The sequence below is a fragment of the Prionailurus viverrinus genome, chromosome B1 (assembly GCF_022837055.1).
Source record: "Prionailurus viverrinus isolate Anna chromosome B1, UM_Priviv_1.0, whole genome shotgun sequence".
In the NCBI taxonomy this organism is placed as follows: domain Eukaryota; kingdom Metazoa; phylum Chordata; class Mammalia; order Carnivora; family Felidae; genus Prionailurus; species Prionailurus viverrinus.
Genome location: NC_062564.1, coordinates 173,227,474 through 173,253,346, shown reverse-complemented (window position 1 = coordinate 173,253,346; position 25,873 = coordinate 173,227,474). Strand labels below are relative to the sequence as shown.

Here is a 25,873-nt window from a genome sequence, read left to right as displayed (position 1 = left end):
GATTACAATTTTGTGCTGGCATCTTTCTACACATGTAGTAGTATTTTACCATATCAAGAAAAATCCATACTTATCACTAAGCATGTTTCCATATTAAATCAAGTAATGCAACATAGCATAACTTGATGAAAAGAACTGATTTTAAATGAAAGAAACTCACTGTATATATATTTTTATCCACTTAAAAGAAGTCTTACCAACCAGTATTTAATGAGTAAAGCATTAATTATGAAAGAAATAGATTGTAATGTCAGAAAATGCCTCCTTTTATTAATGTTTCTGAACACTGTGGAGACAAATAGAGACTTAAACACACTTAGCAAAGTACAACTGTGTTATGAACCTGTGTGTAACTCAATGATGTAATTAAGTCACCAGAAGCACACCTGCCAAGTGAATAAGCAAAGCTGTGTCATGAGCACCCCAAAATGGGCACTCTTTGTACTGCAGTCTTATCAACCTTAGACGTAAATGCAGCTTATAATGTATTATTTAAAACACTCCTATAATACAACCGGAGATATAATCATTTGCTTTTAAAGTCCACACTATAGACAGACAATAAAATGAATGAAAATCAGATTTATATTCTTTATACTGGTATAGCCTAAGAGTTAAACAATCAAAATTTACATAAGCACTGATGAGGCAATAGTAAAAAAAGCACTGAATTGTTGTTGTAGCCATTTTGCCTTAGGAGACATACAAGTTTTTTCTATTTTTATATATTTTTTATATGCTGATGAGAAAAAAATCTACCAATTTAGAAATCAAAGAATTAAGAACAAAAGAAAGTCTTATTAGGATTACTGAAGAGCTAGGGGCACCTGGGTGGCTCATTTGGTTCAGCGTCCCACTCCTGATTTTGGCTCAGGTCATGATCTCACAATTCATGAGATCATGCCCCACGTGGGGCTCTGTGCTGACAGTACGAGCCTGCTTGGGATTCTCTCCCTCTCCGCCCCTTCTCCACCTGCTTGTCCGTGCTCTCTCTCTCTCTCAAAATAAATAAACATTTTTTAAAAAGAATTATGGGAAAGCTAAACATAATATCTTTTCTTTTCAAATCATATAATAGTATACTCAAAAATTTTATTCTTCATGGCACAAAAAAAGACACATAGACCAATGGAATAGAATAGAAACCCCAGAACTAGACCCACAAACGTATGGCCAACTCATCTTTGACAAAGCAGGAAAGAACATCCAATGGAAAAAAGACAGCCTCTTTAACAAATGGTGCTGGGAGAACTGGACAGCAACATGCAGAAGGTTGAAACTAGACCACTTTCTCACACCATTCACAAAAATAAACTCAAAATGGATAAAGGACCTAAATGTGAGACAGGAAACCATCAAAACCTTAGAGGAGAAAGCAGGAAAAGACCTCTCTGACCTCAGCCGTAGCAATCTCTTACTCGACACATCCCCAAAGGCAAGGGAATGAAAAGCAAAAGTGAATTACTGGGACCTTATGAAGATAAAAAGCTTCTGCACAGCAAAGGAAACAACCAACAAAACTAAAAGGCAACCAACGGAATGGGAAAAGATATTTGCAAATGACATATCGGACAAAGGGCTAGTATCCAAAATCTATAAAGAGCTCACCAAACTCCACACCCGAAAAACAAATAACCCAGTGAAGAAATGGGCAGAAAACATGAATAGACACTTCTCTAAAGAAGACATCCGGATGGCCAACAGGCACATGAAAAGATGTTCAGCGTCGCTCCTTATCAGGGAAATACAAATCAAAACCACACTCAGGTATCACCTCACGCCAGTCAGAGTGGCCAAAATGAACAAATCAGGAGACTATAGATGCTGGAGAGGATGTGGAGAAACGGGAACCCTCTTGCACTGTTGGTGGGAATGCAAATTGGTGCAGCCGCTCTGGAAAGCAGTGTGGAGGTTCCTCAGAAAATTGAAAATAGACCTACCCTATGACCCAGCAATAGCACTGCTAGGAATTTATCCAAGGGATACAGGAGTACTGATGCATAGGGCCACTTGTACCCCAATGTTCATAGCAGCACTCTCAACAATAGCCAAATTATGGAAAGAGCCTAAATGTCCATCAACTGATGAATGGATAAAGAAATTGTGGTTTATATACACAATGGAGTACTACGTAGCAATGAGAAAAAATGAAATATGGCCTTTTGTAGCAACATGGATGGAACTGGAGAGTGTGATGCTAAGTGAAATAAGCCATACAGAGAAAGACAGATACCATATGGTTTCACTCTTATGTGGATCCTGAGAAACTTAACAGGAACCCATGGGGGAGGGGAAGAAAAAAAAAAAAAAAAAGAGGTTAGAGTTCGAGAGAGCCAAAGCATAAGAGACTGTTAAAAACTGAGAACAAACTGAGGGTTGATGGGGGGTGGGAGGGAGGAGAGGGTGGGTGATGGGTATTGAGGAGGGCACCTTTTGGGATGAGCACTGGGTGTTGTATGGAAACCAATTTGTCAATAAATTTCATAAAAAAAATAAAATTAAATAAATAAATAAATAAACAAATAAATAAAAATTTTATTCTTCAGTGAAAAAAGTCTGTACTACATATTGTGTATAATTTTACTGCTTCTAATGCCTTTGAAGTAGCTTACAAAGTTTTATCTTTTTAAAGTTTTACTTAAGTAATCTCTGTACCCAACGAGGGGCTTGAACTCACAACCCCAAGATCAAGAGTTGTATGCAGAGGTTTTTTTCTTTAAATTTTTTTTAATGTTTAATTTTGAGACAGAGAGAGGCAGAGCATGAGCAGGGGAGGGGCAGAGAGAGAGGGAGACACAGAATCCAAAGCAGGCTTCAGGTTCTGAGCTGTCAGCACAAGGCCCAATGAGGGGTTCGAACTCATGAACTGCAATATCATGAACTGAGCCAAAGTTGGATGCTTAACTAACTGAGCCAGCCAGGTGCCTTCTGAGTTTTATTTTTAAGGTTATTTGATTAGCTAGTACATTCACAGTATTAAACTGTACAAATACAGTGAAGAGTCTCTCCTTCATTGCTTTCTTCTATCCTCCTAATGTTCCCTTGATCACAAATATAGTGTTTTTAAAGGTGCTTGAAGGAGACCAACTGGCAGCAGCAGAACAGAGCAGGGCACTAAAGAAATAGTACAAGGCAAGGGCACCTGGGTGGCTCAGTTGGTCAAGTGACTGACTCTTGGTTTCCGCTCAGGTCATAACCTCACAGTTAGTGGGTTCAAGCCCCACATGGGGCTCCGCACCGGCAGTGCAAGACCTGCTTGGGAGTGTCTCTCTCTCTCTCTCTCTCTCTCTCTCTCTCTCTCTCTCTCTCTCTCTCTCCTCTCTGCTCCTCCCCTGCTTGCGCCCTCTCTTTCTCAAAATAAATAAACTTAAAAATTTTATTAAAAAAAGAAAACAAAAGAAACAGCACAGGGCCTAGAGCTAAACTGCCAGAGTTGAATGTGCCTCTGCCACTCTCTGTTCAGCTCTGACACCTGGAAAGAGTGACTTAACTTCTCTGTACCTCAGTTTCCTCATTTGTAAAAGGAAAACTTACATCATGGGCTTAAACTAGTACCTAGACTAACTTGAAACTCCTCAATATAACCATTATTATAAGCTCCAGTATACCCCTTGGAAACCATTCCTATGTATTTACAAACATATACTGACCTACACACACACACATCCCCCACATGTTCTCACACTCCAACCCCACAAAGGCATCTCTATGGCTTTCACTATCTTTTCTCAGATACTTCTAAAGAATGTTTCTTCTTGTATTTATAATAGTTTTTGTGTTCTCCGTTGTTCAAGACATAAAGGTCCATATTTTTTTGATGAATTCTATCTTTTGTCGATATTATTTCCATGTTCCACTTAATTGTTTTGGCTTTGAATTATATTGTGTCTAAGATTAAGAGTACTGCATTCTTTTGAGATAGCTTTTTCCTCACTCCTTTATCGCATACCTACTATATATATATATATATATATATATATTTTTTTTTTTTTTTTTTTTGAGAGAGAGAGAGAGAGACTGGGTGGGGGGAGAGAGGGGCAAATGGAAGGAGGGAGGGAAAGAGAGAGAGCGAGAAAGAATCTCAAGGAGCCTCCATGCTGAGTGTGGAGCCCAATTTGGGGCTCAATCCAATGATCCTAGGATCATGACCTGAGCCAAAATCAAGAGTCAGACACTCAACTGACTGAGCCACACAGACACCCTAGTAACTGTCTTCCTTGTAAATAGCATTTCAAGACTCCAATCTAACTCTTTTAACAGGGGATGAGAACCCACTCACACATAACATTTTACTTGTGCTTTCTATGAACTACGCTTTTCTTCTTTCTTCTTGCCTACCTTCATAAGCTTATTTGGGTTTCCTCTTTTTTTTAATGTTTATTTATTTTGAGAGAGTGCATGCACACGAGTGGGGGAAGGGCAGAGAGAGAGGGAATGAGAAGGAATATCAAGGAGGCTCCACGCTGTCAGAGTAGAGCCCGACACAGAACTCGAACCCACGAACCTGTGAGATCATGACCTGAGCTGAAGTCCAGAGTAGGCCTCTTAACCATCTGAGCCACCCAGGCTCCCCTCCTTTTTTTTTTTTTAAACTCTACTTCTCCCCCCATCATATGTTCTCCAATGTGTCAGTACCAGGGCATCGTGGATATCTGAGAGGCAGATCTTCGATTGTTGTGACTGGCTTACATCCCACATGACTTTCAAATGTCCTGCCACCTATTCACATAAATGAAAAATCTGAGCCTTTAATCTAAGTCCATTAAAAAAATAACAGCAAGATATTTTTTGGTTAGCTGACACTAAATTACCAAGGAATTTAACTGGAATTCAGCATTTAAATCAAAGGAATATTATACTTAGTTTTGTTTACAACTTTACAAAGAATTGTTCACCATTTCAGAAAATCATGTTGCTGGTGATATTTAAGACCAGGACAACATACTTATATGCAGCTGCACTTACAGCCATAACTTGCACAATGATTTTTCATCTTAGACACATCTAATTATTTCATCTTGTCTTTGAATGTAGCTAGCTATGCCCAACCACACTGTGGTCCTCTTATTTTCTTCAACTGCTTTCTTGTTTTCCTCTTTATAGTTATTAAAGGATCAGGATGGTGACAGCGTATACAAACAGCTTTCCTTATCAAGGAAGGATGCAGGCAGGCTAGAGAACCTCTTAATGCTCAAAGTAGGGAAAGCTTCATTCTAAGGCTTTATATATAGCACATTTCATTTCTGAACCATTTCCTCTTTTATATCCACTAAAGGTCTGGGGTTACTCTGGCTTCTCTCTTGATCCTTAACATCCAACTAGAAGCCCTCCCCATGAATATTTTCTACTTTTCTTAGAAAGCAGTAACCTGGTTTTAGCCGGTAGCCAAGGCCTCAACCAGTCACCTTACATTCCATGGAGGAAAAAGATACACAACATATCCAGCTACCCAATAGACTCACACCTTGTCTTTTTTACTCCTAACTGGAAGGTTTTTGCTTTTTGTTGTTTTAATTTTTATTAGTTATTCATGTATACAATTCAGAGTTAAATAAACACTTTTGCCAGTCTGTTCCGAAAAAAAGCAGTTCCTCATTTCTGCATACCTATTTCTCCTCCCATAGAGGAACGACTTTCACCTTTTAGCTGATTATTTTAGTATTTACCTCCATGTTTTTATAAATATGCATTATTGCTACTTCTTGATTTTTCAGTTTTAAGCAATACCCATTGATTCACCAGTACAGAATAAGACCTAGTTCTCTCTTTTCTGAACCCAACACACATGTACACTCTTCCCATCTGCTAGTAATTAAATCATAAATTGGTTTAGCTCAATAGTTTTAACATTATTATGACTATGTAAATGCTCTTCACATTTGAACCATGTAGTAAATTATAATTACTTTTTCTTTTCTGTACTATTTTCTGTATTTCCTTAAAGTTAAATGTTCTTTTTTCCCCCCATTTACTTGGTTTTCTAGGACTTTTGGCAACTTGTTTTCAGCTTTTTAGATCACAAAATGTCTCGACTCACTAGGTGTTCTATCAATTCATCCTCCTGAAAAAGTCTCTGCTAGAGCTGTGTGACACCCTCTCAATGAAACCAGCTGTCTTGTATCCACAAACCTGACGCACAGCTATCACCTTGGGATTTCCATTCACCATTATCCTGGAAGTTACTTTTGCTTCTTGCATGTGCTAGACCTCTCACTTTCTACACTCAAATCTTAGTCTCCCTCCGTGGTTTATGTCTTCATTTTGGTGAAAAATAGTTCATTCTTTAGCACCTTTCTAAGTAATGGTACATGAGATAGGATTTTTGAAGATTCTCTCCTATTTGATTGACACTTTGGTTGAATACAGAATGCTGGATTTGTAATAATTTCCTTTCAGAACTTAAAGTCTTTGTGCCAATGCCTTCCAGTTTCGCTATAGAAAAGTCTAAAGTCTTTACACTATCGATCATTTGTGTGTGACCTGTAAGAGGCCAGAACTGTTAGACAAATGAGCAAAAGGGAAGAGTGGGGTGGAGAAGGGACAGATCATGTAGGGCTATGTAAATTTTTTTTCACTTTAAGTGTCATGCAGGAGTTTGAGGGAAGGAGAACATTATCTGTTTTATCGAAAATAGATCACTTCAGCTGCTGTAGTGAAAACTAAACTTGCAGAAAGTGGGGCATGGCAAGGGGGTGGAAGCAAGGAGATTCATAAAGAGGCTAATTTAATAATCCAGGCAAAAGCTGATGTAGACTAGAACAGGATGCTGCACGGAAAGTGTGAGAAATGTCTGGATTCTAGATATATTTTTAAGGCTGAGTCAAAAGGATTTGTTTCTGCATTAGCTATGAGGCTGAAAGAGTAAAAATTGACACAAAAGGTATTGCCTGAGCAACCAGAATAATGGAGTGAATAGAAGAGACAAGGAAGTTTAAGCCTGGGGGCAAGAAAAGAAGTCTGGTAATGCACGTATCATGTGTAAGATGTCTACTAGTTATCTAAATGGAGATGCTGCATCAACACTTGGACATACGAAAGTCTAGAATTCAGGAGCACGCAGCTTCTTGGCTGCCCTAGCTCTGCAGCACGACTTTGCCTCCTTCGTGTTTTGGCACTTACCCTCCCTTTGATCGTATTCATTTTCCATGCTAGGTTCTCCTAGTCCGTGCTAGTGTGAGCCATGTACTATCCTTTTAATAGGTCTTTTTCTGCTTAACTCAGTCAGAACTTCTATAACCTATAATAAAGAACCTTAACTGATATCATTACTAAATTAGGAAAAGAATTTAGTTTTAAATTGTGAATGAACAGAACTTTATTAAAATGGAAAGGAAACAATGGTAAAATCTTAACTGCTCCTAAGCTGAAAATATCCCTTGGCAAAGCCCACCTATTTCCACAGAATAGGCAAAACTAAACTGCAGTCCAGTACACAATTAATAATCTAACCATAAATAATCATTAAAATCTCTAAGTGTTCCCAGGTTTTTACTTGCTATTAGCACCTTAAATTCTCAGAATTTGATAATACTCTAACCTACAAGAAAATCCAATTTGGTTATACGAAGTAAAAAGTAACAAAAATTCCAAATTAGAACCTAAAATTAATGAGATGCTACTCTATTGCAAAGATGAGTTCAATGTCTACTTTTAGAAAGATGAGGGTAATAAACCTCTGCTCTGTCATCACCAATATATACCCATGAGTTTTCTGAACAGGCAGACATCTAAATTCTGGTAGTTACAACTAATACAGAAAAATTATACCATCAGATAAACTGCTTTTAAATATAGACTGGGGGGTTAGACTTCCACAGAGTAGTTAAGATAAAGGTACTAAAAACAAGTCCTCTGAAGTGTAAGAGTAGAAGATAACGAAAGCATGAGAGGTATAAAAGCCTAGTACAGTATGAAAGAGTGCGGACAATGTTTAAATGAAAAAAAAAAAAGATTCTTTTTGTTAAATAACCCTTTTCCTGATTATATCATAGAAGATACAGAAAACTATAAAAAAAAAAAAAACCCTCTCACCTTATATTCTACAATCCAGAGATAAACACTGTTAACACTGACATGTTTTCTTCAAGGCTTTTTTTCCTATGCACATGTATATATACGGTGTGTGTGGATACAGAAAAGCAAGATGATGCTAAATGTCATTTCTAGATGTTGCCTTTATTCATTTCACATGTGAATTTCCCTTCTGTTATGATGTAATCTTCAAAGACATTCTTTTAAACCTCTGTATAAGATTCCATCATATGAGCAAACCATGATATAACCACTACTGGCAGACATTTAGGTTGTTTATAACTTTCACTACTAGAAATAATGCTATAGTAAACAGTATTACACATTTCTGAATTTAGAGAACTTAGAGACCTCATGGCTGAACTTCTGAAGTTAAAGACATTATTTCTGAATTTCTGACGTCAGAGACGTTGTTTCAAAAGATACTCTTTCAGTTTAGAAAGTACTTAATATCGATAAGGTAGGTATGGCCCCAAAATGCTGCTTGAATTGGAGTTTAAATAAAAGAAGAAATAAAAACTATAAAGCACAATTCAAATCAAACAAATGTCTATCAAGCCTAATTAGCAAGTTTCCTCATTGAAATCAAGTGAGTTTCTCCTCCCTTCTGGAATCTTCAATACTGCTATCAGCAATTTATACACTAGCAGATCACCCATCCAGGATCACCCATCAGTAATTTACATCATGTGAAAATATCCAGCATAGACTAAAAAATGTACACTGTACACTTTTAAAGGTTTGTAAAATCTAAAACCTATTTTCACATAAAGTACTTCACACTAGGATTGCTATCAATAATGTCCCATCAGGTATGAATGTGCCCATTAAAAACAAAACAAAACAAAGCTAAACATGAGTATTCCTGACAACCTACTGAAGAGAAAAAAAATGTACAGGGGATCATAAAGAGTAGGGCTTAGTTTTAGTCATCTCTAAAAAAAAAAAGCAGCAGAGCTAAGAGAAAAAAGCATAATAGATACTATGTTAAAAATAAAAAGAAAAAGAAAAATAAAAAGAAAAAAAAGAGGTAGTAACTCTTATTAAAAACTGATCTCCTGGGGCGCCTGGGTGGCTCAGTCGGTTAAGTGGCCGACTTTGGCTCAGGTCATGATCTCGCGGTCCGCGTGTTCGAGCCCCGCGTCGGGCTCTGTGCTGACAGCTCAGAGCCTGGAGCCTGTTTCAGATTCTGTGACTCCCTCTCTCTGACCCTCCCCTGTTCATGCTCTCTCTCTGTCTCAAAAATAAACGTTAAAAAAAAAATTAAAAAAAAAAAAAAGAAAAACTGATCTCCTGGGAAAATTTACCAGTTAAATTACAAGTCTATTTTTTGTGCCTAGCATCACATTTGAAAAAAAAATTTTTTGCCTTACCCTGAAATTTAGACATAAAAGCTATCAGCTATTTAACATCATAAATCAGAGAAAATATTTTAAATATTCTCTCCTTAGACTCATCTATTTTTACATCAAGTTGTCAGAGATATAACATTCCTATTTTATTTCTATAACCACAAGTCTTATTAATTTTATAAGTTCTTATTTTATTGATTTCCCTGTAAGAAATTTTTTAGGATCATAAGTCCTAGCATATATTGACTCTAAAAGGAGTATCATTCACAAGAAACACAATTCTGATCACTACATACAGACACTGAGTCAGCGGAAAACTGCTTATTAACCACCAACAACTCAAATATTTGAGCAAATGTTTGTTCCTGCCTTTATTACCTGGTCTATGATAATATAACTCTTTACAAGAGCTTTCTAGAGCAACAAAATGTTATGTCTAACATAATAATAATACAATATACTTTATTGTTAATAGTCAAATTTCTTCTTTTGTACATAAAAAAAGTATAAAGTCCTGTATTTAATACACAAAGACTCCTGTATTTAAGATTATAAGACTAGGAGAGTCTTAAAAACTTTACAAATTCAAATATCACAACAATCAATTCAATGAGACTATCTAAAGCATGTTGTTCAGAAACCTGCCTCTGTCAAATAATTGATTTGGACTTGGAAATGCTTTATATAGAAATTTTTATTGTCATGCCATTTATTGGAGTAGGATTTGAACCATGTCACAATAGGAACTATGACTTCATAGCAGTTTATCAGGTAAACAAGCTCCATATAGCTGAAGACTATATATTTGTTAATATAGAACAGAAAAGGCTACACACAAATGTCTCATCTTCCCGTGATGGTGATTTCACCAAAAGAAATCTACCATAAATAAAAGGTAGCAATCTGCTTTTTGTTTTTTTGTTTTGTTTTGTTTTGTTTTTATCTCTAATAGAAGAATTGCTGGCAAGCACTTTAACCACTATGACTTAAACCATTGTGGAATTTCAATTATGAAATAATTTTAGTGACCATCAGATGAAAATTCTCCAATAACCAACATTCCCCCCCCCCGCCCCCCATCCCCCAAAAAACAGGACAGAAGGGATACAGTTCAATTCTGAATAGGACCATCCCATTCATCTCACCAGATTGATCAGCCTTCTCATCGCATGTTCATGAGAGCAAACGCATTCACAGGGATCGAATCCACCTTCTGCCATGATTTCCCAGTTTGATTTAACTTGACTGCTTAAATCTAGGAGGAAGGAAAAAATGTTGTAAGACTACTGTTCAGTTATTCTTTCCCGTAAGCTATGAAAAATTCTTAATATAACAGGTCTCTTAACTAATAGTTCTCTTAAACTAAAGATAGTTCATATTTATTATAAACTATGTAATTTATGAATCCACACAAATGGTTGCCTACCTGTTCTGCCATCAGACTAATTTCCTACAAATGTGAATGTCTTCTGATGTTCTATACTGGGCCCTCCTGTGAAACAGATGATGCTAGAGTCCTACTCTGCTTAATAATTTAATTCTTTGTTAGCTATAGTACTGCTATAGAATAAATGTTTGTGCCCCTGCTAAAATTCATATTGTTAAAAAGGAGACAGCAGAAGTGAAATAAATCAGTCAGAGAAGATATCATATGTTTTCACTCATAATTGGGATTTGAGAAACTTAACAGAAGACCATGGCGGGGAAGGGAAGGAAAAAAAAGTTACAAACAGAGAGGAAGGCAAACCATAAGAGACTCAAATACAGAGAACAAACTGAGTGAGGGTTGATGGGGTAAATGAGCGATGGGCATTGAGGGCACTTGCTGGGATGAGCACTTGGGTGTTGTATGTGAGTGATGAATCACAGGAATCTACTCCTGAAGCCAAGAGCACACTGTATATTAGCTAACCTGACAATAAATATAAAAATAAATAAAAATTAAAAAAAATAAAAAGGAGATACCAGGCAACAAAATGGAGTCACTTGTGCTAAACTCCATGTCAGCAAGCCAAGTCCTAATAACCTATCTAATCGCAGTTTCAACCTCCCCCTACCCCGTCAAGAATGGTAACCTTTAGCCAGTCAACATGGAATTATCTCACTAGTCAGCACTAGTGAGATAATCCATCCACAAACCCCTTCCATTCCCTGTAGGAAGGTGACCTTGCCTAAAACAATGCATTCTTTGCTAATAATTTCCCTTCTCCACCCCCTTTCTGCCTTTAAAAACCCTTCCTTTTATACAGCTTGGTGGAGCTCCTTGCTATTTGTTACATGGGACACTGCTCAACTCATGAATTGTTGAATAAAGCCAAATCTTTACATTTACTCAGTTTAATTTTTGTTACTTAAAGAATTTGGTGAAGGCAGCAGGACTGAAGGAGACTTCTGACATCTTTGGGGACAACAAGAAACATAGGTGTGGTACCCGATGAAATATTCGAGTTTACTTTCTTTCTAGCCATTTCTGAGGGCCATCACGGAGTTCTTGTCAGTTCTGAGCTCCGTACTCTTTGCTGAGCTCTTAAGCTAACTGGCTTTCCAGTCCGGTCAGCTTGAGCTGGCACACAGTTCCATCTGAAACCTGAGTCCCTACCTCTTGGCTCAGTCCACAATGTTTGGAATACCCTTCCAGTTCTAGTCTATAGTCTCCACTTACTGGGATTTGGTGGTTTAGTCTTTTCCCCAGTTCCAATCCACAGTCCCCATTTTACTGGAGTCTGCTGGTTTAATCCATGCTAGGAATCAGTGATGGTACATAAAGCCTTCTCTTGGCCAGTCTACAGTAACATGTTATGGTTGCTGCTGCTATGTTAGGGTACACATGTTTGTCTTATTTTGTATAGATAAGGGCTATAACTAACAGGAATCACATAAAAAAAAAAAAAAGCCACAAAAATTGGTGGTGGGCACTGGCACAATACTTCAGAGCTGTTAGTGTATTCATTACCTAACTCAAAGACTCTGACATCAAGTTGGTCACAGAACAGGTTAGGCTGACTCTAGGTCACCTGCCAAACTCAAGAAAACTTCTGTGCAATGATGTATACCGTACAATTCCCAACCAGAGGCACATCCCTTTTAGGTATTAGCTCAGCTCTGAGAAACCTAAACTTGGCTTATGGGATCCTTAAACTCTAAACAGTCAAGCATATTTCCTTCCGGCACCTGTGCTTATTTTATGCCTAAGAACTATGGTCCAGAAGACACAAATATTAATAGAAGTGGCAAAATTTTGCGAAGATTTTTTGTGTCCTGAGAACTTGGCTTGGTAACCATCAGATTGGCAGCCCCAAAATATGGCCAGACATAAATGTGGGCTACACCCCATTTGTGACTAGATATGGCTGCACAGAAAAGGCGAGTTAAATTCTAATTGTGCTAGGGTCCTACCAAACTGCTACAGTCGTCAGAGGAATTACAACCTAGAATTACAGTGGCCATTATGAGAAATGTTCCAATTAGATAAGAGCATTTAACAAGTGCCCTTAAAAGCAAGGGCTTCCAAATCAAACAGAATGGGATACTATTTTAATTGGTATGCAAGAGACTCCAAAAGGCTTCAAAATTCCAAACTAGCTTCATTAAAAGATTTGTTATAAAAGGCTAGTGAAAAATTAAAGATGTAAAAAGTACTTAAAAGCAAAAAAACTGATATAACTCTTACTGTTTTCCGCTATCCTCCTTTATTTGAATATTCATTCTAGTACTCCTCTGAGTTGCCTTTATGGACCATAAACAAAAGTCTGCCAAGTTAATGACCTTTCAGTCATTCCCATACCTGACCTCAAAGGAGGGCTCCTCTCAAATGGGACTCTAAGAGATTTTCTGGCAAAATGCTCCATTATTCTCTTAAATAGCCAAAGAAAAACTAACATTAAAAATAAAAAATCTTGCCAAATTCTGGTAAAAAACGGAGCTACAGATGGGATCCTGGAAAAACTGGAAGAAGCTGGCTAAGGATGAACATGCTTATTAGAGTCAGCACTCTGATCTGTCTGTAGTACCCAGTAAAGAAAGGAAAATAAGTTACCTTTTGCACTTTCGTTGGGAATCCCTCCCATATATCCAAGGGGGAGTTACTCAATATGGCAAGAAATGTTTGCTGTTTGTCCCGGATGAAAACTGACAAGACACCTAAAAGAATTTTTAAGTAGCTCTGTGACTGGAAATAGGCTAGATTGAAAGCTGACATACAGAGCCTGTTAAGAATGTTTTTTTAGGCCTCCTCCCCTAAGCTAAAATAAAATTAGGTACCCAGAAGGAAAGGAAAAATCTTTTAAAGTCTTTGTAAAAGTCTTTACTAAAAAAAAAAAAAAAAAAAAAAAAAAAAAAGTGTAATCAGATGGGTGGATCAACCTATGATGTCACTCGAATTGCAACCTCATTCTTTGAGGAATTGAAAGCAACTGTCTACATCTTACATATCTTAGCAAAATTAGAAATGCAGCTCTAGAGGCAATTCAATGTTCACCTATTCCTTTTACTAATTCTAAAACCTCCTTGTTTAGCTCCTATATATTTATTTATCTCTTATTTACCAAAGTCCTCAGGGGAACCTGAATTCTTCTCCCATGCCTTTAAGGTGTAAATATAGGGGCGCCTGGGTGGCTCAGTAGGTTAAGCATCCGACTTCCAGTCAGGTCATAATCTCAAGGTTTGTGGGCTCAAGTCCTGCATCAGGCTCTGTGCTGACAGCTTGGAACCTGGAGCCTGTCTTGGATTTTATGTCTCCCTCTCTCTCTGCCCTTCCCCCACTCATACTCTATCTCTCTCAAAAACAAACATTAAAAATTATTTTTCAAAGATGTAAATGTACATACATTTTTAAATAAGAACTGTCTGTTTAAAGACAGTTTTTATTTTTATTTTACTTTGAGAGAGAGACCATGTGGGCAAGTAGGGAAGAGGGAGAGGGAAAGAGAGAATCCCAAGCAGGTTCTGCACTGTTAGCAGAAAGCCCCCAATGTAGAGCTTACTTTAAAAAACAAAAACAAAAACAAAAACAAAACACAGGGGTGCCTGGGTGACTCAGTTGGTTAAGCGTTGGACTCAATTTCAGCTTAGGGCATGATCCCATGGTTGGCGGGTTTGAGCCCAGCATCAGGCTCTGTGCTGACAATGCAGAACATGCTTGGGATTCTCTCCCTCTCTGCCCCTCGCCTGTTAGAGCTCTCTCTCTCAAAAATAAATAAAAACATTAAAAAATTAAAAAAACAAAAACAAAAAACAACTCTGTTTAACTGGCTTAAAAATAAGTGCTTATGGGGGCGCCTGGGTGGCTCAGTCAGTTAAGTGTCCGACTCGGTTTCAGCTCAGGTCACGATCTCACAGCTTTGTGGGTTCAAGCCCCACATTGGGCTCAGTGCTGGCAGTACAGAGCCTGCTTGGGATTCTCTTCTCCCTCTCTAGCTGCCCTTCCCCCACTCGTGCTGTCTCTGTCTCTCTCAAAATAAATAAATAAAATAAACAAAAAAAATTTTTAAAAGTAAGTGCTTATGAAGTACTTGTAAATCTCAGAAATACAATAGAAGTGAACCCAAGTGTTTTTCAAGTTCACATGATCTAGTTCAATTTTCAGTATAAAAGCTAGTTAAAGTGTGTTGGTTTAATTTAAAGCAGACATGTCCTTAGAGTTATCAGACTAAATACAAACTTTTACTCTGCCTGAGTTTACTAGTCAAATAAGTTCATTTTATCTCTCACAAAATTTGTCAGCTAAAAAAACATCTTGGGGCAATGGCTGGTCTTGTCTAAAGTCTAATGGCTTTTGTGGGTAATCTAAACATAATTGTTAAAAACAATCAAATAGATGTTAAATAGAATAAAAAGTTTTAGGTAAATTTTAGTTTCTCCCAAATCTTTTGGTAACCCGAAACCTTAAAATTTTATTAAGTTAGATGATAATTTAAGTTAAAATCATTAAATATCCAGATCATTTCCAAATAAGATAAAATACTGAAACACTAATTACTGAACATAGGTTTATCAATTTTTTGGTTTCATTTTACAGAGGAACTAAAGATATTTGGGGAAAGCATGTTTCTAGAAATTATAAAAGTACTTATTTAAAAAAAATTTTTTTATAGAGAGGTAACGTGCACACACACACACACACACGTGTGCCCAAGTGAGGGAAGGGCAAGGGGCGAAGGAGCAACAGAATTTCAAGCAGGCTCTGCACCCAGTGCAGAGCCCAATGCTGGGTTTGATCTCACAACCATGAGATCATCACCTGAGCCAAAATGAAGAGTCAGAAACTTAACCGATTGAACCACTCAGACACCCCTAAAAAGTATTTAAAGTCTGCCAAGCCACAGGATGTTAATGCAAATGACAGTTCACAACTGTTTACTTTTTTATTTTCACTAGAAACTAAGATTTCTAAAGGTTAAAAACTTTAATATGTGTAATTAAGCTGTAAGAAATAATAAGGGAAACCTCTCCATATTCAAGGAAAGTCGGATGTGTGTTTTCAGTTAAAAGTGGACTGGATCCTGAATTCCAGGTTCCCTCAAATATTTGGCTATGACACATCAAGCTAATGTTCCCAGTTTTCTCCCACTCTTCTGATTTGGAATCATTAAAGAATAAAGACTGTCTTTAAATCTCCTTGAAAGGTCCTCCTCACTACCCAGATGATAGGGACATGAACCTTAGATGCACATTTCAAAGCTGACAAACTGCACCTGACATCTGGTCCTGCACAAACACTGGGGACCTCTACATCAAATTGACTAGGAAGATTAGCTAACAGCAAGATGCTTCCTCCCAAGACACTGGATCAAGACTTTAACTAAACATGAATACTAAATACTTTAAACATGAAACCCTTTCTTCTTCACTTTCTTTTCTTTACTCTGGCACTGGCCTGGAAAGATAATACTACCACCTCCCAGGCCACTGCTAAGGCCAGTGGAATTTAGAACTTTTTATTTCAGGCTAGGAGAAAACCTAACTGACCCCTGACTATGACGAGCAAACACAATTCTTGTGAATGAATCTATTAACAATACTGCCTGAACAGGAATGGTTTGTGCCCTCACAGGGTTTGTCTTTGTCTGCAGTGGTTATCATTCTCCTTGGGCCTATAAATGCTTAGTTGGTGCAGATTCAGGCAAGGCCTCTTTGGTTACCAAAGTGTGCTCCTTTTGGTCAACTCTTCTGAGTTTACATTGTAAAGTTAGAAAAGACCTACCAGGAGGCTTTCAGGATTCAAGATTCACTATCTTTGGCAGGGCCCTACTTCCATGGTTAGGAGTAAATGTAAATGAGGCTATGATTAGAAACTTTTCCTTAACTCTTGAAAGTATTGTAAAATCTACAATAGCTATCCAACAAAAACCCTTAGACTGTCTGGCCACAGTTGTTTTTGATAACAGAATAGCCCTTGTTCATCTTTTAGCTGAGCAAGGAGGTATCCGTGCTATGGCCACTACTACCTGCTACACCTGGATTAACATTTCTGAGAAAGTGGAAACTTCAGTTACATAAGATCACTGAGCAAACCACTTGGCTTAAAAAGATGAGCTCCTTAGAGTGCCTGGGTAGCTCAATCGGTTGAGTGTCCAACTCTTGATTTCAGCTCAGGTCATAGTGAGTTCGAGCCCCACATTGGCTCTCTGCTGTCAGTGCAGAGCCTGCTTCAGATCCTCTGCCCCCGCTCTCTGCCCCTCCCCCGCTTGTTCTCTCTCTCTCTCTCTCTCTCTCTCTCAAAAATAAATAAAACATTTAAAAAATTATTTTAAAAAAATTTAAAAAAGGTAACCTCCTTCAACAGGGTCTTTCTTTGACTTGACTTACTTGATTTTCATTGGTTTTGGTCTTGGGGATCATAGCTCTGAAGTGCACTCCAAACTTTGGGAAATTATCTTCTTTCTTTTTTTTTTTTTTTTTTTTAAATTTTTTTCAACGTTTATTTATTTTTGGGACAGAGAGAGACAGAGCATGAATGGGGTAGGGGCAGAGAGAGAGGGAGACACAGAATGGGAAACAGGCTCCAGGCTCTGAGCCATCAGCCCAGAGCCTGACGTGGGGCTCGAACTCCCGACCGCGAGATCGTGACCTGGCTGAAGTCGGACGCTTAACCGACTGCGCCACCCAGGCGCCCCTTATCTTCTTTCTAATAATCATAATAATCTCTCTGCCACATTGTATTCTCTCAAAATACATGCATGTTCCTAGCTACTAGCTACCATGCAAATAATCTCCCTAAGATGAGAATATCAGAAAAGGAACAAAGAGAATGACTGACTTAAAAACTGTTAACCTGGGGGGTGCCTGTCTGGCTCAGTTGATAGGATGACTCTTGCTCTCGAGATTATGAGTTCAAGTGTCACATTGGGTGTAGAGATTACTTAAAAATAAATTCTTTAAAAAACAAAACTGTGAGCCTGAAGTTGTGGCCTATTACGGAGACTAAGCAGAAAAGAAAAAAGGTAACAACCTATGAATACCCCAAATAAAAAATGTAGAAAATTGGTGAGAACTTCAGAGCTGAGAGTGGAACTAATGTCTTAAATTGTGATCACATCTCTCAGTTAAGCTGAGAGTCTCATCAAAAGGGGTGAATTGTTAAAAAGGAGACAGCAAGTCAAAATGGAGTCCCTTGTGCTAAATTCCGTATCAGGAAACCAAGACTTAATATACAACCTGACTGAAGTTTTGACCCCCCAGGAATGCAACTTTTAACCAGTCAACATAGAATTTCCTAGTCAGCACTAGTAAGATAATCTTCCTGATAGACCCTTCCATTCCCCTTAGGAGGCTGACCTTGCCTAAAACAATGCATTCTTTGCTAATAATTTCCTTTTCTACCCCCATTCTATCTTTAAGAACCTTTCTTTTTCTTTTTTTTTTTTTTCCAACGTTTATTTATTTTTTTGGGACAGAGAGAGACAGAGCATGAACGGGCGAGGGGCAGAGAGAGAGGGAGACACAGAATCGGAAACAGGCTCCAGGCTCTGAGCCATCAGCCCAGAGCCCGACGCGGGGCTCGAACTCACGGACCACGAGATCGTGACCTGGCTGAAGTCGAACGCTTAACCGACTGTGCCACCCAGGCGCCCCAGAACCTTTCTTTTTCTAAAGGTCAGCAGAGCTCCTTTCTATTTGCTAAACAGGATGCTGCCCAATTCATGAATTGTTGGATAAAGCTAATTTTATCTTTAAATTTACTCAATTGAGTTTTTGTTACTTAACAATATGTTGAGGCCTTAATAGCCAATTTGATGGTATTTGGAGACAGGACCTTTGGGAGTAATTAGGTCATGAGAGTGGATCTTTATGAATGGATTTAGTGTCTCTACAGAAGAGACGTGAGAATGATCTCTCTCTGTATATCATGTGAAGAACACATAAACCAGGAAGAGGGGGTGCCTGGGTGGTTAAGCAGGTTGAGCATCAGACTCTTGATTTTGGCTCAGGTCATGATCCCAGGGTCATGGAATCAAGCCCCACATCAGGCTCCTCGCTGAGTATGGAGCCTGCTTGGGACTCTCTCTCTCTCCCCCCCTCTACCCATCTCCCCTGCTCGCTCGCTCTCTCTCTCTCTCTCTCTCTCTCACAAATAAAAAAAAAATAAAGTAAAAAATAAAATAAAAATAAAATTTTTAAGATGAGTCCAAAAAAAAAAAAAAGGAAGAGGGCCCTCACCAAACTCTGAATCTGCCTGCACCTTAATCATGCACCTACCAGACTCCAGAACTATGACAAATAAATGTTTGTTGTCTAAGCCACTCATTCTCTGGTATTTTGCTGTAACAGCCCAAACTAACAAAGAGAATTTTGCAGCCTCTATCCTACCAAGAAAGCTCTCTGAAGGAAAAAAAAATATGTTATCTAAAATGATACCAATGTGGCAGGCGGGGGGGAGAAGGGTGCATGAAGTAACTGGACAAAAGCAAGGAAATAACTAGGAAGATTTGAAAAATAACAGTAACAAGTGAGAGGCCAAGATGGCTAACTAATATTTAAAAGAATTTTTTTTAATGTATATTTTTGAGAGAGAGAGAGAGGGAGGGAGAGAGAGAGAGGGAGACACAGGATCTGAAGCAGGCTCCAGGCTCTGAGCTGTCAACATAGAGCCTGACATGGGGCTCAAACTCACGAACCATGAGATCATGACCTGAGCCGAAGTCAGACACTTAATTGAATGAGCCACCCAGGTGCTCCATGGCCAACTAATATTTAAGATTTAAGATCAACGGAACAATTCACAAATTAACTAAAGGGAACTTCATTCAATCAAAAAACATTTAGTACCTATATTAGGCATTAGAAATATAAAAATGAGGGGGGTGGCTGGGTTGTTCAGTTGGTCGAGCATCAGACTCTTGATTTTGGCTCAGGTCGTAATTTCATGGTTCATGAGTTCAAGCCCCATGTCAAGCTCTGTGCGTTGACAGTGTGGAGCCTGCTTGGGATTCTCTCTCTGCCACTCCCCCTCTCTCTCAAAATAAATAAACTTAAAAAAAAAAAAAGAAATATAAAAATGAGCAAAATCTGATACAGTTCTTCCCTAACAGTGTTCACATTCTAATATCAAGACAGATAATTACCTAAATATTTTTAAAATTATAAATACAAACTTGTAAATGCTATAAAAGATAAATGGACCAAGGGGTACTGAGATGGCTCAGTTGGTTAAGTGTCCAACTCTTGATTTCAGCTCAGGTCATGATCTCATGGTTTCATGAGTTCAAGCCCCACGTTGGACTCTGTACTGATGGTGCAGAGCCTGCTTGGGATCTTCCCTCTCTCTCTGCCCCTCTCCCACTCTCACTCATGCTCTCTCAAAATAAATAAACTTAAAAAAAAAAAAAGATAAATGGACCAAAAGACTGAAAACACAAACCACAAAATGAGAGAAACTATTTGCCTATCACATATCTGATAAGAGTTTAATATCCAGAATATATGAAGAATCCCTCTAACACAAGAAAAAAACCCACGATTTTTTTTTAAATTTTTTTTTCAATGTTTATTTTTATTTTTGGGACAGAGAGAGACAGAGCATGAACGGGCGAGGGGCAGAGAGAGAGGGAGACACAGAATCAGAAACAGGCTCCAGGCTCTGAGCCATCAGCCCAGAGCCCGACGCGGGGCTCGAACTCACGGACCGCGAGATCCTGACCTGGCTGAAGTGGGACACTTAACCGACTGCGCCACCCAGGCGCCCCATAAAAAAACCCACAATTTTTACATGGGCAAAAGACTTGAATAGACGTTTCTCTAAAGATATATAAATGACCCATAAGCATATGAAAAAATGTTCAATGCCATTAATCATTAGGGAAATATAAATCAAAATCATGAGATACCGCTTCACACCTATTAGGATGACTATCATAAAAAGATAAGGGGCGCCTCAGTGGCTCAGTCAGTTGTGTCAGACTCTTGATTTTGGCTCACAGTTCCTGAGTTTGAGCCCCACATGGGGCCCCAGGCTCACAACACGGAGCCTGCTTGAAATCCTCTCTTTCCCTCTATCTCTGCCCCTCCCCTACTAATGCCCACGTGCTCTTTCTCAAAAAATAATAAACAAACAAACAAAAAAAAGTCATGTGAAGAAATTAGAAAGAACCCTTTTGTATTGCCCATGGGAACATAAAATGGTATAGCCTCTCTAGAAAACAGTTTGGTGGTTCCTCAAAAAGTTAAACATAGAATTATCAATGGCCCACCAATTCCACTTCTAGGTATATACCCTAAAGATTTGAAAATGGACTCAAACGGATAGTTGTATGCTAAATATGCATCACAGCATTATTCATGACAGCCAAAAAGTGGAAACAACCCACAAGTCCATCAACTGATAAATGGACAAAATGTGGTATATGCACACAATGAAATAATATTCAGCCATAAAAAAGAATGGAGTTCTGATATACCATGAAACATTATGCTAAGTGAAATAAGTCAGACACAAAAGGACAAATATTGTAGGATTCTACTTACATGAAATATCTAGAATAAGAAAATTCATACAGAAAGTAGAATGGTAATTTCAAGGGGCTGGGGAAGAAGGGATTGGAGAGTCATTGCTTAACAAGTACAGAGTTTCTGTTTGGGATGATAGAAAAGTTTTGGAAATACATAGTGGTGATAATTGTACAACACTGTGAGGGTAATTAATGCAACTGAACTATAAACTTGAAAGAATGGTTAAAATGGCAAAAGTTGTTATATTTGTTTTACTAAAATTTAAAAAAGAAAAAAACATTCTAGTTGTCCAGGACTAGAGTGAGGGCTTGAGGAGAAATGAGGACTGACTGCTAGATGGTACTGGCCTTCTTCTGGGGTAAAGATAATGTTCTAAAATTGATTATGGTGATGGTCACATAACTTCATGAATATACTAAAAGCCACTGCATTTTACTTACACTTTAACTGTTGCATTGTACGGTGTGTGAATTACGTCTCAATAAAGTTGTTATTCAAAAAAAAAAAAAAAAAAAAGGCACCTAAATGGTGCCTGGACAGCACATACAGGTTCTAAACTTATCAGGGAAGAATTTATCAAGAAGCTAACTTTAGGGGGCGCCTGGGTGGCTCAGTTGGTTAAGCGTCCGACCCCTGGTTTAGGCTCAGATCATGATCTCAGGGTTTAGGAGTTCGAGCCCCACATACAGAGCCTGTTTGAGATTCTCCCTCCCTCGCTCCTCTCTCTGCCCCTCCCGTGCACGCTCTCTCTCTCAAAATAAATAAATAAATTAAAAAAAAAAAAGTTAACTTTGAGTTTAAAATGGAAGGATGCACTGGAATACAATAGGGCAAGAAAGAAGGTGTGAGGACAGAGGTCCAGAAGGCATTCCAGACACAGAGGGAAAAGCTGGGTAAAGACCCTGGAGTAAGAGTATGACATAGTGGAAGAACTCAAAGAAAGCCACAATGTGCTGGCATCCAGAGAGCAAGAGTAGCCTGAAATGAGACCAGAGAGGTCAAGAGATGGGCCACACACAGTGCTTTAGGCCATGGTCAAGATTAAGTCTTCATCCAAATAGCAATGTGAAGCCCATAAAAGGTTTTATGCTGGTATGTTTGAAAAGATCATCTCAGCTGCATTACGGAAAACAGGAGGGAAGCTAATCAATATAATGGAAGCCTAGTCAAAATGCTCTTTGAATAGGTCAGAGATAATGGTGTCCTTTCTAGAATTATCTAGGTTTGATGACAGCATATTAAGTTATTGGAGGGAAGACAAATTATTCCGTAAGTGATGTAAGGCACAGCTGGCTCCCTACCCTCATTCCTTACACTAAAACAAATTCTAGACGCGTTAGTGATTTGACTTTTTAAAATAAGGCCACACATAGAAACAATCAACTAGAGCAATGGATTAGAATAGAATGCCCACATTGGGGCACCTGGGTGGCTCAGTTGGTTAAGCATCCAACTTCGGCTCAGGTCATGATCTCACGGTTCTTGGGTTCAAGCCCTGCATCAGGCTCTGTGCTGCCGGCTCAGAGCCTAGAGCTTGCTCCGAATTCTGTCTCCCTCTCTCTTTGCCCCTCTCCTGCTTGCACGCACGTGCACACTCTCTCTCAAAAATAAACATTAAAAAAAAAAAAAGAATGCTCACAAACTGACCCATGATTTTTGAGGGGGATTTATAAAGGTACCACTTTCAACAATCAACTATTAGTAAGTGCTAAGATAACTTTTTTTTAAATTTTAGTATGATGCATACATAAAAGAGTGGAAAAATATACATCCAACTTAAAAAGTGATTAGCTGTAGGGAAAAGAATATAATTTTAAGGACAGACTTTCATTTTGTCAATTTTTAAACATTTCTTACAAGGAATGTGTACCCATATATTAAGACTTTCAAAATATAGAAAACGTTTAACTTTTAAAAGTCACAAATTTTTAACTACAAGAAGACAAGTGGGATATATGCAGAAATCCGAGAAACTATAAAGGAATAATACTTTTTTGACAGCCAAAAATTATAAAAATTTCTATCAACCAAAAATATACTATAAAATAAAAAGACAAAGAACTTGGAAAAATACTTGCAACACATATTAGGTTAATTTCCTTAATTTACAGGAAACTCTGAAAAGTCAATGCAGAAATGGCAACCTAACAAAAAAAATGAGCAAAGGTCACATTCACAGGAAAATACAGAGGCAATGAACAAAAAACAAAAGAGGTACAAATCAAAGTATCACTTTCATCTATCAGAAGATTGGTAAAAATTAATTTATCTAGTTAACTTGGATATCCATATCCAAATAAACACGCAATGTTGTTGTATAAGGATGTTCATTGTTTATAAGAGCAAAAAATGATAAAGCAAAGTGTATATCCTTCATCCCTGTGGTTCTGATTAAATAAATGATAGTATGAGTACACAAAACCCTACACAGCTGTTGAAAAGAATGTGGCGGATTTCTTTATAATGATTTGGGGAAATATCCAAGATAGACTGAGGTGAAATCAAGTTGCACAACAGTCAGGGCAAACCTACTTCCCATCTAGTATCTTCTTAGATCTGTTTGCCTGGGCTAAGCAGGAGTTGGGGGTTGGAAGGGGAAGAAGAGTTGCCAACCACCTAAGCTGGAGAGACTAACTCTCCAGAAGGTAGGAAATACCAAATACAAACTGTGACTACCTCACAGGTTTGTCTGACCCAACTTAAAAAAAAAAAAAAGGGGGCACCTGGGTGGCTCAGCTGGTTAAGTGGCCAACTTTGGCCTCAGGTCATGATCTCACGGTTCGTGGATTCAAGCCCCGAGTCGGGCTCTGGGCTGACAGCTCAGAATCTGGAGCCTGCTTTGGATTCTGTGTCTCCCTCTCTCTCTCTGCCCCTCCCCTACTCATACTGTCTCTCAAAAATAAATAAACATTAAAAAATATTAAAAAAAAAAAGATTAGCCTTCATGTCAGAGAATGGACTATACATATCTAACACAGAAAACCTGAAAGTAAATATATCCTACCCTTACAGATAAAATTCACCCTTGAAAGCCTGTTTCTCACCTCTTTGCAAATTGTCCATAGGGATAAAAGGGCTCAGACTGTACTGGTGTAGACATAAGCAAATACTGGTCCACTTATAATACTGGTCCTTCCTTCCTATCTGTGCCTCCCCAGGCCAATAAAATGCCATTTGAAATTAAAAGATACTATAAGTTTTTAAATATGAAATTCAAATACTAAAATGCCTAATACCTACCGAGTTCTGCAGCCTCTGAACACCGAAATGCTAACAAATTGTCTTTTATAAAGGGAGACCTGTTCCTATCATCATCCATAAAAATTGTAAAACACAGCTAGTTTCAAGTCTCCTTTTAATTCATTTGATTGGCAAAATTAGATTCCACCAATATCACCATCACCTCCACCTGCAAAACGTCCACAGCTTCTTGAGGGCAGGAACCTATTTTAGTCATCACTCTGTCTCCAAACAACTCCTTTGCTGCTTAAGCCACAGCCATTAATAAATATTTGTTGAATTTCTGAAGTTTATTTTCTCTGTATCTATATGCCAGGAGTATGTAAATCACCTAGAATTTTAAAGTATATGTCAGTATTAACTAGTTCCAGTAAAATGAGAAAACGCACTTATAAACAGGACATTCTTCAATAGCGCTATGCTTCTGTGGAACTTTCCTCACATAAACTTTAGCTGTTTTAAGTACTATTCAGTTTTCAGTTAGTAGTTTCCACTTAGAATTATTTGTTTTTTGAAAACAGAATGGAAACAGTTCTCTTTTGGCTAGGACCTCAGAACAAGCATCAGTGCACACAAGCAGCTAAGCACTAGAGCAAAAAAACTTAACCAATCCTACCTCACATTTAAATCTCATGTGTCCAGGGACGCTGGGTGGCTCAGTCAGTCAAGCATCTGACCTCAACTCAGGTCCGTGGGTTTAAGCCCTGCATTAGGCTCTGTGCTAACAGCTCGAAGCCTGGAGCCGGCTTCAGGTTCTGTGTCTCCCTCTCTCTCTGCCCCTCCTCCACTCACACTCTGTCTCTTTCTCTCTCTCTCTCTCAGAAAAATAAACATTAAAATATAATAGTAATAAAATAAATCTCATGTGTCCAGAGACATTAAGAAGTTGCTCTATCAGGGGCACCTGCGTGGCCCAGTCGGTTAAGCGGCTCTCAAAATAAACATACATTAAAAAAAAAAAAAAAGCAACCTATAAACTGTCGGTTAATTTATGCCCACAGTCAGATTGCTATCGCAAGTATTAACTGTAAAAGGAAGATTCTAATATATAAAATGCTTATTATTAAAAATTTCAAAATATGAAAAAGTAGAATTGTGTAGGAACTCTCCAGAAGCTGTCACCCAACTTCAGTAGTTATCAACCAATGGCCTGTTTCATTTCATCTATTGTATCTATGCCCATGTGTAATTCCTCCCCTCCTCCCCTGGATTATTTTGAATTTTTTCAGTGTATTGTTCATATTTTCATGACTTTGACATTTTATGACCAATTGCAATAAAGCTGGTTGTTTGTAAGAGTCAAG

The 25,873-nt window shown here is 38.2% G+C and overlaps 1 protein-coding gene across 3 annotated transcripts in view; it reads right to left on the bottom strand.

Annotated features, from left to right (window-relative positions):
* SMIM14 (small integral membrane protein 14) overlaps positions 1-25,873 on the bottom strand; it is an 83,926-nt gene that overhangs the window by 34,809 nt on the left and 23,244 nt on the right. For all 3 annotated transcript variants that reach the window (XM_047855803.1, XM_047855801.1, XM_047855802.1), the window contains exon 2: positions 10,529-10,638. In XM_047855803.1, the coding sequence (XP_047711759.1) occupies positions 10,529-10,603 (75 nt within the window). In that variant the 5' untranslated portion in view covers positions 10,604-10,638. The remainder of the gene's footprint in view (positions 1-10,528; positions 10,639-25,873) is intronic.